This window comes from Xenia sp. Carnegie-2017, unplaced genomic scaffold, assembly GCF_021976095.1.
Source record: "Xenia sp. Carnegie-2017 unplaced genomic scaffold, XeniaSp_v1 HiC_scaffold_1, whole genome shotgun sequence".
Lineage (NCBI taxonomy): Eukaryota > Metazoa > Cnidaria > Anthozoa > Malacalcyonacea > Xeniidae > Xenia > Xenia sp. Carnegie-2017.
In genome coordinates, this window is record NW_025813402.1 from 10,163,247 (window position 1) to 10,175,324 (window position 12,078).

General features: G+C 37.0%; 1 protein-coding gene and 1 long non-coding RNA gene across 2 annotated transcripts; one reads left to right on the forward strand and one right to left on the reverse strand.

Moving 5' to 3' along the window:
* Positions 1–1,804: 1,804 nt before the first annotated feature.
* On the forward strand, positions 1,805–2,708 carry LOC124442340. The gene is made up of 4 exons (XR_006947217.1): positions 1,805–1,850; positions 1,934–2,008; positions 2,143–2,252; positions 2,556–2,708. It is a non-coding gene; the product is annotated as an uncharacterized LOC124442340 (long non-coding RNA).
* A 6,665-nt stretch (positions 2,709–9,373) lies between these two features.
* Positions 9,374–10,496, reverse strand: LOC124439177. The gene is made up of 5 exons (XM_046989414.1): positions 10,351–10,496; positions 10,206–10,270; positions 10,012–10,100; positions 9,531–9,568; positions 9,374–9,450 (listed from the first exon to the last, which is right to left on the reverse strand). Exons 1-5 carry the CDS (start codon positions 10,492–10,494, stop codon positions 9,439–9,441), a joined length of 348 nt encoding a protein of 115 aa, XP_046845370.1. The 5' UTR covers positions 10,495–10,496; the 3' UTR covers positions 9,374–9,438.
* Positions 10,497–12,078: the final 1,582 nt, after the last annotated feature.

The window sequence follows — 12,078 nt, forward strand, 5'->3', positions numbered from 1 at the left end:
AAATTTACTTATTTAACAACACTTTGTTATTCACATCGCTAATATCATAATAATTTCAAATTACGTCTTTATTATATCAGTGAAGAAACAAAACAAATCGACATAGAAAAATAATCAGAAAGCCAGACTGGAAAGTAGGTCTTGCGCAACCTAGATCTAGCTTGCGCAATTTCGGGAGAAATGCGCGTCCTGACGCGCAGATTTTAAAAAATTTCTTGTTCGCTGCGCATTTGTGAAATTTGCCGCGCAGCGCGAGAAATTATTGCGCAATATCAGCACATGTGCGCTGCAGCGCTGTTGTTTCCGTTGAAAAATATTGTTGCCTGTTGAATGTCAATCTTACAAGCTGTTTTGACAGGCAAGTTCCGTTAATTGGTTGGTAAGCCAATAAGCGTTTGATGACTAGAAATATGATATCTGAGCAGATTAACTACACATTCTTTGCTTTCGTTTTTCGAGCTTTCTCTTTTTAAGTGACTTCAAGGCAAACCATATCGATTCTTCGGTGTATTCTACGGTGATACGTGATATTTAATTAAACCAACTTGGGGTGTTCAAATTTGTAAGGTGAGTACACGTAATGGTTTAGTAAAATCAAAAGTACTGATACAAAATTACAAATGATAAAAATTCTGAAAGCATTAACGCTTCTAAACGCCCGGGGAAACAAGTTATTATTTAACAGTTATGTTTTTTGTGTAACCTAAAAGTAGTGGTACGAAAGGATTTCTTGTATTACAAACTACAAAGCATGTTTTAATACATTTAAGGCAAATAAAATTCACAATCCTTACATAAAACATATTGATAAATGGAGCAATTTATAATTAAAACCGGTTTGCTAACGAACTAACAGGGCTTAGCTCGCTATTGTTTGGTGATAAAGCGAGATTTTTTGACAAACTTTTTTATCTAATTGTTTATTTATTTTTACTAGATGGCTGAGATTCAAGCAGTTAAATCAGGTAAATTCACGCGTTACAATAGCCGAAAATTTTCCTAACAACAATATACACAATATATATCAGCCATTGGTTGATTGCAGGAGCTGATTCGGTGATTCCTCGACAATATTCACTTCTCACTAAGAGTACCAAACCAACATTTGTGTGTTGCTAAAAACTAGTGCTGCTTGCCTTTGATACCAAAAAAACGTTCATTACATTATCTTAACTTATGTTTTCATTGTTGTTGCCTAATTACTAGTTTGCGTTTCATGCAAGAAGGAATGTGGAAGCCATTTTTGCAAAGTTTGCAAAAACGTGCCACGCAATTCCGCCTTGCTCAACATCAGCAGGTGATGATGAAGGTTTTGGTGCCCAGGTCTTGTGTAGTGGCTGTGCAAAACTGAGACAGCAGCAGTGGCTAAAATAAGCAGCAAACACTGTCTAAGGAAGGTAACAGAACAATTATCTAGTGTTAGAATGTTAGTCGTGTAAGAGTGATCGTGTTTGCGTCACAAAGAAAAGTGGCATGACATTGTCAGTGGGTTTTATAAAAACAATAGTAAACAACCAAGATTGGCTATCGACACATTTGTAACCATAAAATTGTGTGTTATAGAGTTTCAGTTTGCCAACATGTTTAAAAGACATAGCAAGCAGCAGAAAACAGGACCAGAAGCAAAGCGAGCAAAGAGTGGACACGAGAAAACCCCAATGGGCTTTGCTTACTTTGTTTTAGGCAAGGCAAACGCAATTTTGGCTTGCTAGAGAGGAACAAGTCCTCTAGCAAACCATTTAAAACTCACAGCGACAAGGGCGAAAAGACCTTAGCAAATGACGCTATTAGAGAAGATTCCCTCTTGCTAAATCTGCGCTACAGGCGTACAAAATGCTTAAATCGGCTAGGTAAATGAAAATCAAGTTCCCAATTCCCAAATTGAGAACTGCACTTACATTGTGTATGTTTTCTATGTTAATTGTATTTTCAGTACAAGCCAAGTGCAACAAAAGTGTGGTGGCGACGGAATGGGAGAACGGATAGAAATTATGGAAGTCGATGAAAGGTAGCTAAATTGCTCATTCCCTGCGTGAACCATAAAATAACCGAATATCACAAACTGCATACATGTTATATAATACATTTCTTTTACATATACAGTGATAGCTTTTTAAAATTATGAATATTAAATTGTTTCAGAGAGCTTGGTAAGGATACGGCTGGACATGCAACTGACGAACTTTCGTGCAAAATCGTTTCTGGTGTCAGTGAATCTGAAAGTTGGGAGGAAACCGATGAAAAGATGAGAGGTTTGTTAGTGAAATACGGCATTTTTCTTGCATTATAGTATCAGATTTTACGACATTTTGTCACGATATTTTGTGAAATTTATGCCATAGTGGTTGAAAGTGTTGACTTTTAGTTCAAGGCTTCCAATAATTCACTTGTTCGGATAAGTAATTTCTACATTACAAATTTCTTAAGTCGTTTAATATTAACGATGAAATCATTAAGTATTTCAACGTCTTCTGTTGAATTTCTTAGTACATATACTTTTCACACAGTTTGCAAGAAAATTTTAATGTTGGCTTTTAACACTTTCATTGTTACAGCATAGAGATTGTGAGAGTTAATGCAGTAAGTAAGACGAGTAAGGCTGCCTCTATTTCAAACACCAGCCGTCTTAGCTATCAAAGCTCGCTTGGAAGTTTTCTTCCTTCAATTTTATCAAGTGAGCAAGGCGACCTGCCATTTGATGTGGACGAACTTGCGGAAAAATTGCTACTAAGGTGGCACAAAGTTGAGTGGTAACCCTAAATCAGCCCAATCAACAAGTTCAACAACTACATACAATCCCACATCGAGTACCGCACTTCGATCTTCCAATTTGATTGAGCTTGTGGATGAAGTGGAAGATTTTGAAATACTAAAAGAAGAGAACAGCTGGGTGCTGCAGTGTCGAACGTGTGTCGAATTTTTAAACTCTTCCCGTGTTTCCTTTTCGTCATCTTTTAATCGACCTACTGGCAAAGCAGACGGATCTTTGGCATCTGGTTTACATATGTCAGATGCCTTGTATGAACAGCTAATTGCAGGCAAGTGTGAAAAATGGTACAGCCAAAAGCAAGCGTGTCATCGACATCTTCTTTCTTTGACCCACAAAAACGCTGATGACCACATGAAGATGGTAAAGCAAGGGAGGTCAAGGGAAGTACTTGTTGCAAAGAATCAACTCCGTGCAGCTCTTGTCTTGGTGTTGTGAAAACAAAGTCAGCTGCAGTTCATTATGAAGCACGAATTGCTGAGTTTCAAGCTGCTGGTGCGGATGTTGGTGATTTTTGTCATTCTCGAAAATTGTTTCCAGACATGATCAAAGCAGCATGTGCTTACATCGACATGAGAGCAGCCAATTTTCTTTCTACCCCTCTTCCAAACACAGGAATGCCCCCACATTTTTATGTTACAGCTGATAAATCTACCAATCATCGCATCACTAATCAGGTTACTATCGTTTGTCCAGTTGTAAATGGTAGTCGCCAAGGCATTGTCCTTGACGCAAGGGAGTTTACAGTAACTCTGATGCAACTGATGGTACAGGTGATGCTCTAGCTGCATCCATTTTTAAAGATCTTGACGTGCATGTTGGTATTAAGGATAATCGGCTACTGCAAGTGCAAGGGCGAGTGATGGATGGACAATACGTCAACAAGCCGTTCATTGCAGGCATGAACGAGCCTGTATTTGAACTTTTGCATGATGATCTGTCCTGCAAAGAAAGATTCTGGTGGCCTGTCCAATGGGACCCTGCCCATTGGTTAGATAAAGTATTTAGTCAGCTCAAGGACTCGCCTTTCGTTGATCGTTTGCTGAGAAGGATTGCACTTTATCATCAACTTTTTAGTCGTGGTAAAATGCACAGCGTAGCGCGTCATACTGCTAAGGACTTGAATCTTCCGTTTCGAGTAACCAACGCATTTGCACATCAGCGGTTTTTGAGCTCCAGCTATCTATCTTTAAAGAATCTTGCAGATAGTTTGGAAGTGTACATCGAGACTTTCAAGGACCACGACAATAGAGAAGAGATGGGTTACAAGTTATGTGGTCAAGACTTTGTCCATGATTTGCTTGGTGTACTCGATTTGTTGTGGCCCTTGGTCGTCCTGATGCTGCAAGCGCAGGCTGAGTGGTATCCTGGTTGGAAGTTGTGCTCTCATGTTCCTTTGGTAAAACGACAGATGCAACGTTACATCGAGGAAGTATCTAAAATTGATCCTGATGACTTTGTTTGCCCAAGATTAAGCCAGCGAGTTCATGAAATTCGAGATTACCGCTTTGGGCAAAGTGAGTTGGAAACTGGTTGGTTTGTCGTTAGAGAAGGCGACGGTAAAGTGCCAGTGGATTGGGTAGCAAGAGAAATGCAGGACAGTGTTCATGATCTAGAGAGCTGGCTGCGGATGTCATTAGTCAGATTGATGTTCGCTACACCAATAGCTTTTCCGACCTCAACAGAATGCTATCAAAGTGTTTTGACTTTGGACGACTTTTTCGTGGTTTATGCGGTTTTCGTTCGGAAGAAAAAAGTCCAGTAAACAACAGGAGTTTTCTGAACTTGGAGCTAATGAGTTTAGACGATGTGTAAACTTTTCCTCACAGATGCCACATGTTTCTGAAAAGAATTTTGAGCTTTGTAGCGAGCTATCATCCACAGTGTTTTGGCGTCTAAAGAAAACACTCATTGCCGTTGTTTGGGGTGATATGCTACACACTCACTTCCTAATTTTTCAAGAAGATCTCTCTCGATGACGAAGGAATTTTTCCTTGCAGGATGTGGTTTTCGAGGAAGGAGTCTTTGTGACTAGGTTCCAAGAAGGTACACCAAGGCAGTTCACCCTTTCTGAGGTCTTCGAAGTGACGCTCAACAATGGTAAAATGATTGACGTTCTTTTTAAAGAAGAGGCCGTTATTGAATCTTTATATAACGATTCCTCATTTTATTCAGCTGTCGGCCAAGAGTTTTGTCTCGTCTTTGACATATTTTATGCGAAATGCGGAACTGAGGCTGTTGCCGAATCTTTTTACCGGGTGGTGGATAAGCAAGAAATGGATGGTGGGCAAAGCATAAAAGTGCTAATGAATCGTGCTAAAGTTGATTGGAGTTTACCATCTGTACTTCAATGCGACGCAGCACTGAACGAAATGGCAAAACTTTACATCAATGGGGACAAGGAACGTGGTTTGTCCAGACATATGATTCCTGTTTTAGAGACCGACGAGCATGGCAAAAACACGAAGGAGAGATGTCCAAGGTTTTGCAACGCATCATAACATCACGCCCTAAGCTACCTTTCCTCTTGTAACCTTAGTCAAGCGTCAACCAGTATGCTTCGTGCAGTTATAATCAAAAAGTTTTCAATCCAAATCTGGCAGCAGATCGTAATTGTTTATCAATTGAAAAAGCTCCCTTGCTTACCATCTGCCTGCTGATTATAAACAATTATTAACTGAAAACCTTTTCTGTCCACAATCTGGCTGCTGATTATAAACAAAGATTAACTGAAAATCTTTTTGTCCACCACCTGGCTGCTGATTATAAACAAAGATTAACTGAAAACCTTTTTGTCCACCACCTGGCTACAGATTATGAACAAAGATTAACTGAAAACCTTTTTGTCCACCACCTGGCTACTGATTATAAACAATAATTAACTGAAAACCTTTTCGTCTAACACCTGGCTGCTGATGATAAACAATTATTAACTGAAAACCTTTTTGTCCACCATCTGCCTGCTGATTATAAACAATTAATTGAAAAACCTTTTTTGTCCACCATCTGGCTGCAGATTATAAATATTTATCAACTGAAAACCTCCCTGCTTACCATCTGCCTGCTGATTATAAACAATTAGTAACTGAAAACCTTTTTGTCCACCATCTGCCTGCTGATTATAAACAATTATTAACTGAAAACCTTCTACTCCACAATCTGGCTGCTGATTATAAACAATTATTAACTGAAAACCTTTTTGTCCACCATCTGCCTGCTGATTATAAACAATTATTAACTGAAAACCTTCTACTCTACCATCTGGCTGCTGATTATAAGCAATTAGTAACTGAAAACCTTTTTGTCCACCATCTGCCTGCTGATTATAAACAGTTATTAACTGAAAACCTTCTACTCCACAATCTGGCTGCTGATTATAAACAATTATTAACTGAAAACCTTTTTTGTCCACCATCTGCCTGCTGATAATAAACAATTATTAACTGAAAAACCTTCTACTCCACAATCTGGCTGCTGATTATAAACAATTATTAACTGAAAACCTTTTTTGTCCACCATCTGCCTGCTGATTATAAACAATTATTAACTGAAAAACCTTCTACTCCACAATCTGGCTGCTGATTATACAAAAGATGGTTCCTGATTGATTTGTTTTTTTTTGTCGACGTATTTGACGACGTCAGTAAATCAAATTTATTTGGTGCCTACCTTTTATCGTATCATACGCTGTGATGAAACGATGAAACAGATGAATGATAAACATACGTGGTACGTTGGTCGTTCGACTCGTTACATAATACCTAAGGTAAAGTGGCATTTTTTTGTGATTACACATGACACATCCTCACGTTGTAAAAGGAGAGTTGCAAGCTCCAACTTAAGGTAAGCTACAACTATACACATGTATCATCTTTTATGTTATGTTTCATAATTATTTGCAATTGCAAACTATCAAAAATGGAGTGTGATACGGAAAAAATAAAACTGGCATCTCGCGAATATTTTATGGCTTCGCAGCGCAAAGTCGAAAATCCGCCGCGCAAAATTTCTAAAAAAAATTGATCTAGCTTGCGCAGTTTGCATACTTTCCAGTCTGGTCAGAAAGACATTTTGATGAACAATAGTAAGTTGAAAACGGTATTATCAAACTCTACGAGATGTACATCATCAGACAAGAGAGTCAAGACGAAACGTTACACTTTTAAATAAATATTTATTTTTATGCATTAAATGGCTCTTTTAAAAGCACTTTGCTGGGCTTTGATATTATATTTAAACTTCGCTTTCCGCCCGGTATGTCCCTGGTCACAATTTGGTAATTTATGCAAATACGACACTTCAACGTAGATGGTGCATGGTAATGCTCTCAGTAAATCTTGATCCTATGTAAATTTTTTCCTGCCAGGACCACTCCTAAAGAAACTCTTAAACGCGTTAAGCACTTCAGAAACGTTATTATTTTTTGTCTTATGAATTTAGAGCTATGTCGACACTGCTATTACAGGGTGTCTTGATTTCAGGACTTTTATCCCGGTCTGAGGAAATGCACATGCATGCCATGTTGTTCATCGCCCGAAATTGAAATGTCAGTCGTGTTCAAACATGCTCTTCATAATATATACGTGCTATAGTAACATTTTGCCAGTATTTTTTACAACAGAACTTTTTTTACCTTAAACATGTAACATAGTTACTGAAAATATGGTCCAGGTCTAATGTAAATCTCACAATACATTTCTGACTGCTCAAGAACGACGATGCCTCGTGAATGAAGTTCTAAAACAACATCAATTAAACCAATCACATATATGCGACATGTTTTTGTGTTAAAATATAAAACACCTATTACCCAGAAGTTCGAAAAACCCTCTTGTGGCATGTTTTCGAGTAAGAAAACGTTCTAAAAACGTATTTCTTTATTGGATTGCACGACGTCGTCAAGGAGACTTGACAAAATAAACCAAATAATTTTATGTGAAAATGGTCATGATTTATTATTTATGTGAAAGGGCTAAAACCTCCTTAAGATCTTTTCAACTTCACCATCAGTGTTTTCTTCAATTGGAGAAGTTTCGTTTATTGCTGATACGGAGAAACCAAATTACATCAAATTAGTATATTTTATTTAGAATAACATGATAAAAACATAATAAAAACTTTTAAGATATACCGTATGGTATTTCCAGTTCATCAATCGTATTTAGGTCATTTTCAAGGAAAGTGCTAATGGATGGTCTATAATTATAATCAATTTAGTTGGGAGAAATATTGCAGTAACTCTAATCTTTTCGCAAAAGAAACGTTTGCGTTGAAAAAATTCATCTCTGTATTTCCCTGTAATAATTCAATCACCTTCCCATTTATTCCCAGTCGGAAAATATTGAGTCGAGCAGTAACGAGTGAAAACAAGGGAAAATCGACTCATAAAAGAAAAGATGAATCCTGGAATGATCAGTGCAAAAATTTTTCTTACGACTTGAAATTCATACCTTTTGCTTTCTTGTCCATTAATCCTTGTACTTGTTACTAGGTAAAATAAGTGTTCATGTGTTAATTATGCGTGCAAAGTGGCTAAAAATCTCGTTGTGTTGTCTTTCACAAGATTTTATTAGTCGCTAGAATATTTTATACAAAAAGATATATGGAGAAAAATAGTGGGACTTGTATTCATATATTCGTATGATATACCGGGTTCATAAAAAAATACTGAAGTTGCTTAAGGCCTTAGCGCACGAGGTCTGCAAAAACCTTTTGTGAAATAGGTAATTAGAGTTCCAATGGTTCATCTGACATTAAAAGTTTCGAAAGTAATAAGCATTTTTAGAAAGAATTGTGTTAATAAATAGCACTATGGAAATAGCTTGCGCAAGTTCAGTTTTTATACACTGTAATTACAATCGATTTCAATAAAAAACTGATAAAAAAACATGTGTATATGATAATAAGTCACCCCTACTGAGTCATTAAGTGAAAGGAAATGATGATTATTCACCGTCGCCATCTCTAGTTGTTTCATGAGACGTGTTTGGAACTATTTCACTTTTTTGTGGGTTCATAGCTTGTGTCGTAGTCCGTCGTCGGCAAAGAATGCTATGAAAAAAGTGAAATAAATCCTCAATGAATAGTTTGGGAAAGTTTCTCGTAATGTTAAATACCTACCGGAAAGCCGCGCTCGTCCTCGGCCGCTGTTTCAATTAGATCATCATCTTGTATGGGGAAAGCGTTTCTTTTAAACAAGTATGCTAATGGTCCAGTCTTCAGTTCTGTCATAAATTATACAATTTACCGAATGTTATTTGTATATCTAAGAAAAATGCAGCTAAACGGAGTTAATAATTAACATGGTAAACTATTCAATGATCCACCTTTCCTTGACGGATCTTTCATAAGGTCTGCGGCTTTGCAAAAAGAGAGATCATCTTTTGTCTAAAATGATTCAAAAAAACATAAAAAGTTTTCTCAAGTTGTCATGTTCATCTGGATTTGCCATCATTTTTCTTAACCCAAATACACTGTATTTTTCAAGTGCTTGGTGGATTTATCAAAATTTTCCATGATCACTTTAAATCGTTTTTCTTACCGCAGTTTTTCTGGTATCATTTGATGTTCTTAGATTTCTTTTGATTTGTTCATCCGTAATTTTTCGTTGCGTGTCAAAAGCGCGTCTCCTTTTCTTACGTGTTTTTCACTTTATTGACGGAGTCAACTCATCAAAACGGTTGCTAAGAAAGAAAAATTCCATGTGTGAGTTGATTAATTAAGCAAAATAAAGTCTTGAGTCATAGCACAAGAAAAAACTTACTGGTAAAACATCAGACTTTCTCTTTCCGTCGCCAGCATCTACCCGAAACATACATGGTTTCAGTTTTTTTTAAAAAAATTTAGTAATGGACCCTTGAACGTCGATCGTTAATTGGGGAGCGAATAAACGTATATTGTGGTCGCAGCTTTCAAAAAACAATTATTTCAAAAATAGTAATCCGACAAATCACGACCATATGAATAACTCTCCCTCCCGCCAGTAATCGACTTTCCAGCGATACTGCAGCCAGTATTATTTGAATGAATGTCGACCGTCTTTCAAAAAAGCTTAAAACTGTAGCTTCTGGTCTCTTTCCCTTGAACAACTTGGCAATTACATGTTGAATTTTCTTGTAATTAATTTTGAACTGTTCTAATTTTACTACAGTGTCGATTGCTTTTTCCCTTTCTCTCCCCTTTCTCTATCCCCTTTCTCTATCCCTTGCTCTCCCTTTTTGTCCTTCCCGAGTTCCATACTGTACCTTCCTTTCTTAGTTTTCCCGTCTCTTTATCCACCATCATCACCGAATCATCAGCAATAGGCCACTCATCCTCAAATTGCTTCGGGTCACTAAGAAAACATTTCAACAAACAAAATAAATTCCGTGCTTAAACATGTCTTCGGGACTTTACTGCAAACAGGAACACTTATTTTTTGATGACAGACATTATGAACCTTTTTTCCGTAAAAAAATCATCATCTGGCGGCAATGATGGTACAAGGTCATCTTCACCGGGGAACTTAATACAAAAGATATAGCTATACATCATTTGCATCATATTATCTTATCCTGAATCATTTATAGCTGATAGGAATGTACCTCGATTATTTTAGGAAAATATTCAATTTCCTTCATGGTTATATCCTCTGCACGAGCTATGTGACTTAGTGGTTCGTTCGCCCCTGGAACGCCTGGCGACGACGAAGAAGAACTTGAGCTTGAAGATGGTAAAGTAACTTTCATAAAATCATAAAGGTCCCCCTGAAGGATGAAGCAGATCAAACTTTAAAGCATATTTCCGCTATGAGTAAAAATGGTCGAAAGTGAATTTAAACACACCTTCGGCAAATCATCCAGTGAAAAACAGGAAAAGTTTTCTTTTGGTAATGTACACTGCTTTTTGCTAAAAACACAATCGTAAACTGTGAAATGTTTAATTGTGAAAATGTGTATCAAAATTAAGAACAAAACAACCTCAATTCAGGAACTTTCAAATCAATCAGGCGAAAGTCAACACTAGACATTCTTTTTAGTTCGTTGCATGATTTTTTAATTTCAACTGCAATTTAACATAATAATAAGGTCATTATTAAAACGCACACCCACGACACCTTAAACATCACTATATCATTTATTTCCACATTGTCATGGCAAGTGGAGATCAACGTACTGCACAACTGGAAGACTTGCTCTTGATATATTCTTAAAATTCCTATCATTAAGTTTGCTTCTAAGCGCAGTGAGAATCTCACAGCTGGATTGATTATGTCGAAACTAGACAATAAAAAGATTATTTAAATGTCAAATGCGATACTTTTGCCCTCGAAATAAATAATACCATTTGCAAGCGACCGATTTTAAGCACGTTTTGCTCAAACATTACTCAATTTTTGCAGAGAACAATTCTTCTGGGAGGTCGCAGCATTTTCTGAACTTTGCTGGATGAAATAATACAAGCTAAATAACGATTCAAATGCGTTTTTCTAACGGCCAAATTCAAAAGATCTGCAAGCGTAAGGAATAAAGTTAAGCATAAGCATGTATTTGTCTTGGTAAACCTCTAGAAAATGCAAAAGTCTTATCATTCATATTTATTTCAATCGTGTGAACGATCGAGGCGTTAAAAACGACACGCATAAAAAAGTTTGTCTGACTTCAACGGTCGCCTGCAAATTGCTCAGAATTATGTAGATCAGTAATCGATAAGCAATCACACTAGCAATCGTGAGGTCCACGCGAGAAACACATGTTTTCAGGAATCGTTGCATTTTGAGCAAAGTTACTGTTGTTTAAGGCTTTTAAAATCAAATAAAAAAGATCAAACTCGCAAAAAAATAGTACCATGCTTGCGAAATGTTGACCTTTAGGATTTGATGTCTACTTAAGTTTTTTTTCATATCCTTGCCATGGATCCCAGCCGCCCTGGAGAATATAAATTGAAATAATTTCCGTTAGATTGACATATTTCAAAAAGACAAACACGTAGAAATGTCTTAAGAGATAATTCAGCTATGCAATCGAAGTTTGAGAGAACGAAACTACAAAGGCACTAACCAAATTACTGCAAACTTTCCGTCTTTAAACCTCAAAAGATTAGTGGAATAAAACATTTTCCTCCACCAGACACTGACTCTTCAAAACCACGCGCTGAGAGTGTAATCAACAATACGAAGATTTTACCGAAAAAACCCGCGCTGAAACCGTTCAATAAGTACCACAGACAACAATTTGACAAAAAACCTTGTGCTGTTTGCTTTTATTATTTGAAAAACTCTTTAAATACACCGAAACTTCGTGTATTTACAACTACAAAAGTCTTGAATGCTC

What these genes read in the sequence shown, in the direction of transcription:
- LOC124439177 (XM_046989414.1), bottom strand. Translation starts at nt 10,494, where the DNA reads ATGAAAGTTACTTTACCATCTTCAAGCTCAAGTTCTTCTTCGTCGTCG. An exon ending in GATTTTTTTACGGAAAAAAG is followed by an intron (nt 10,101 to 10,205) that starts GTTCATAATGTC and finishes ATGTTTTCTTAG; the next exon opens with TGACCCGAAGCAATTTGAGG. An exon ending in GGGAAAACTAAGAAAGGAAG is followed by an intron (nt 9,569 to 10,011) that starts GTACAGTATGGA and finishes TGTTTCGGGTAG; the next exon opens with ATGCTGGCGACGGAAAGAGA.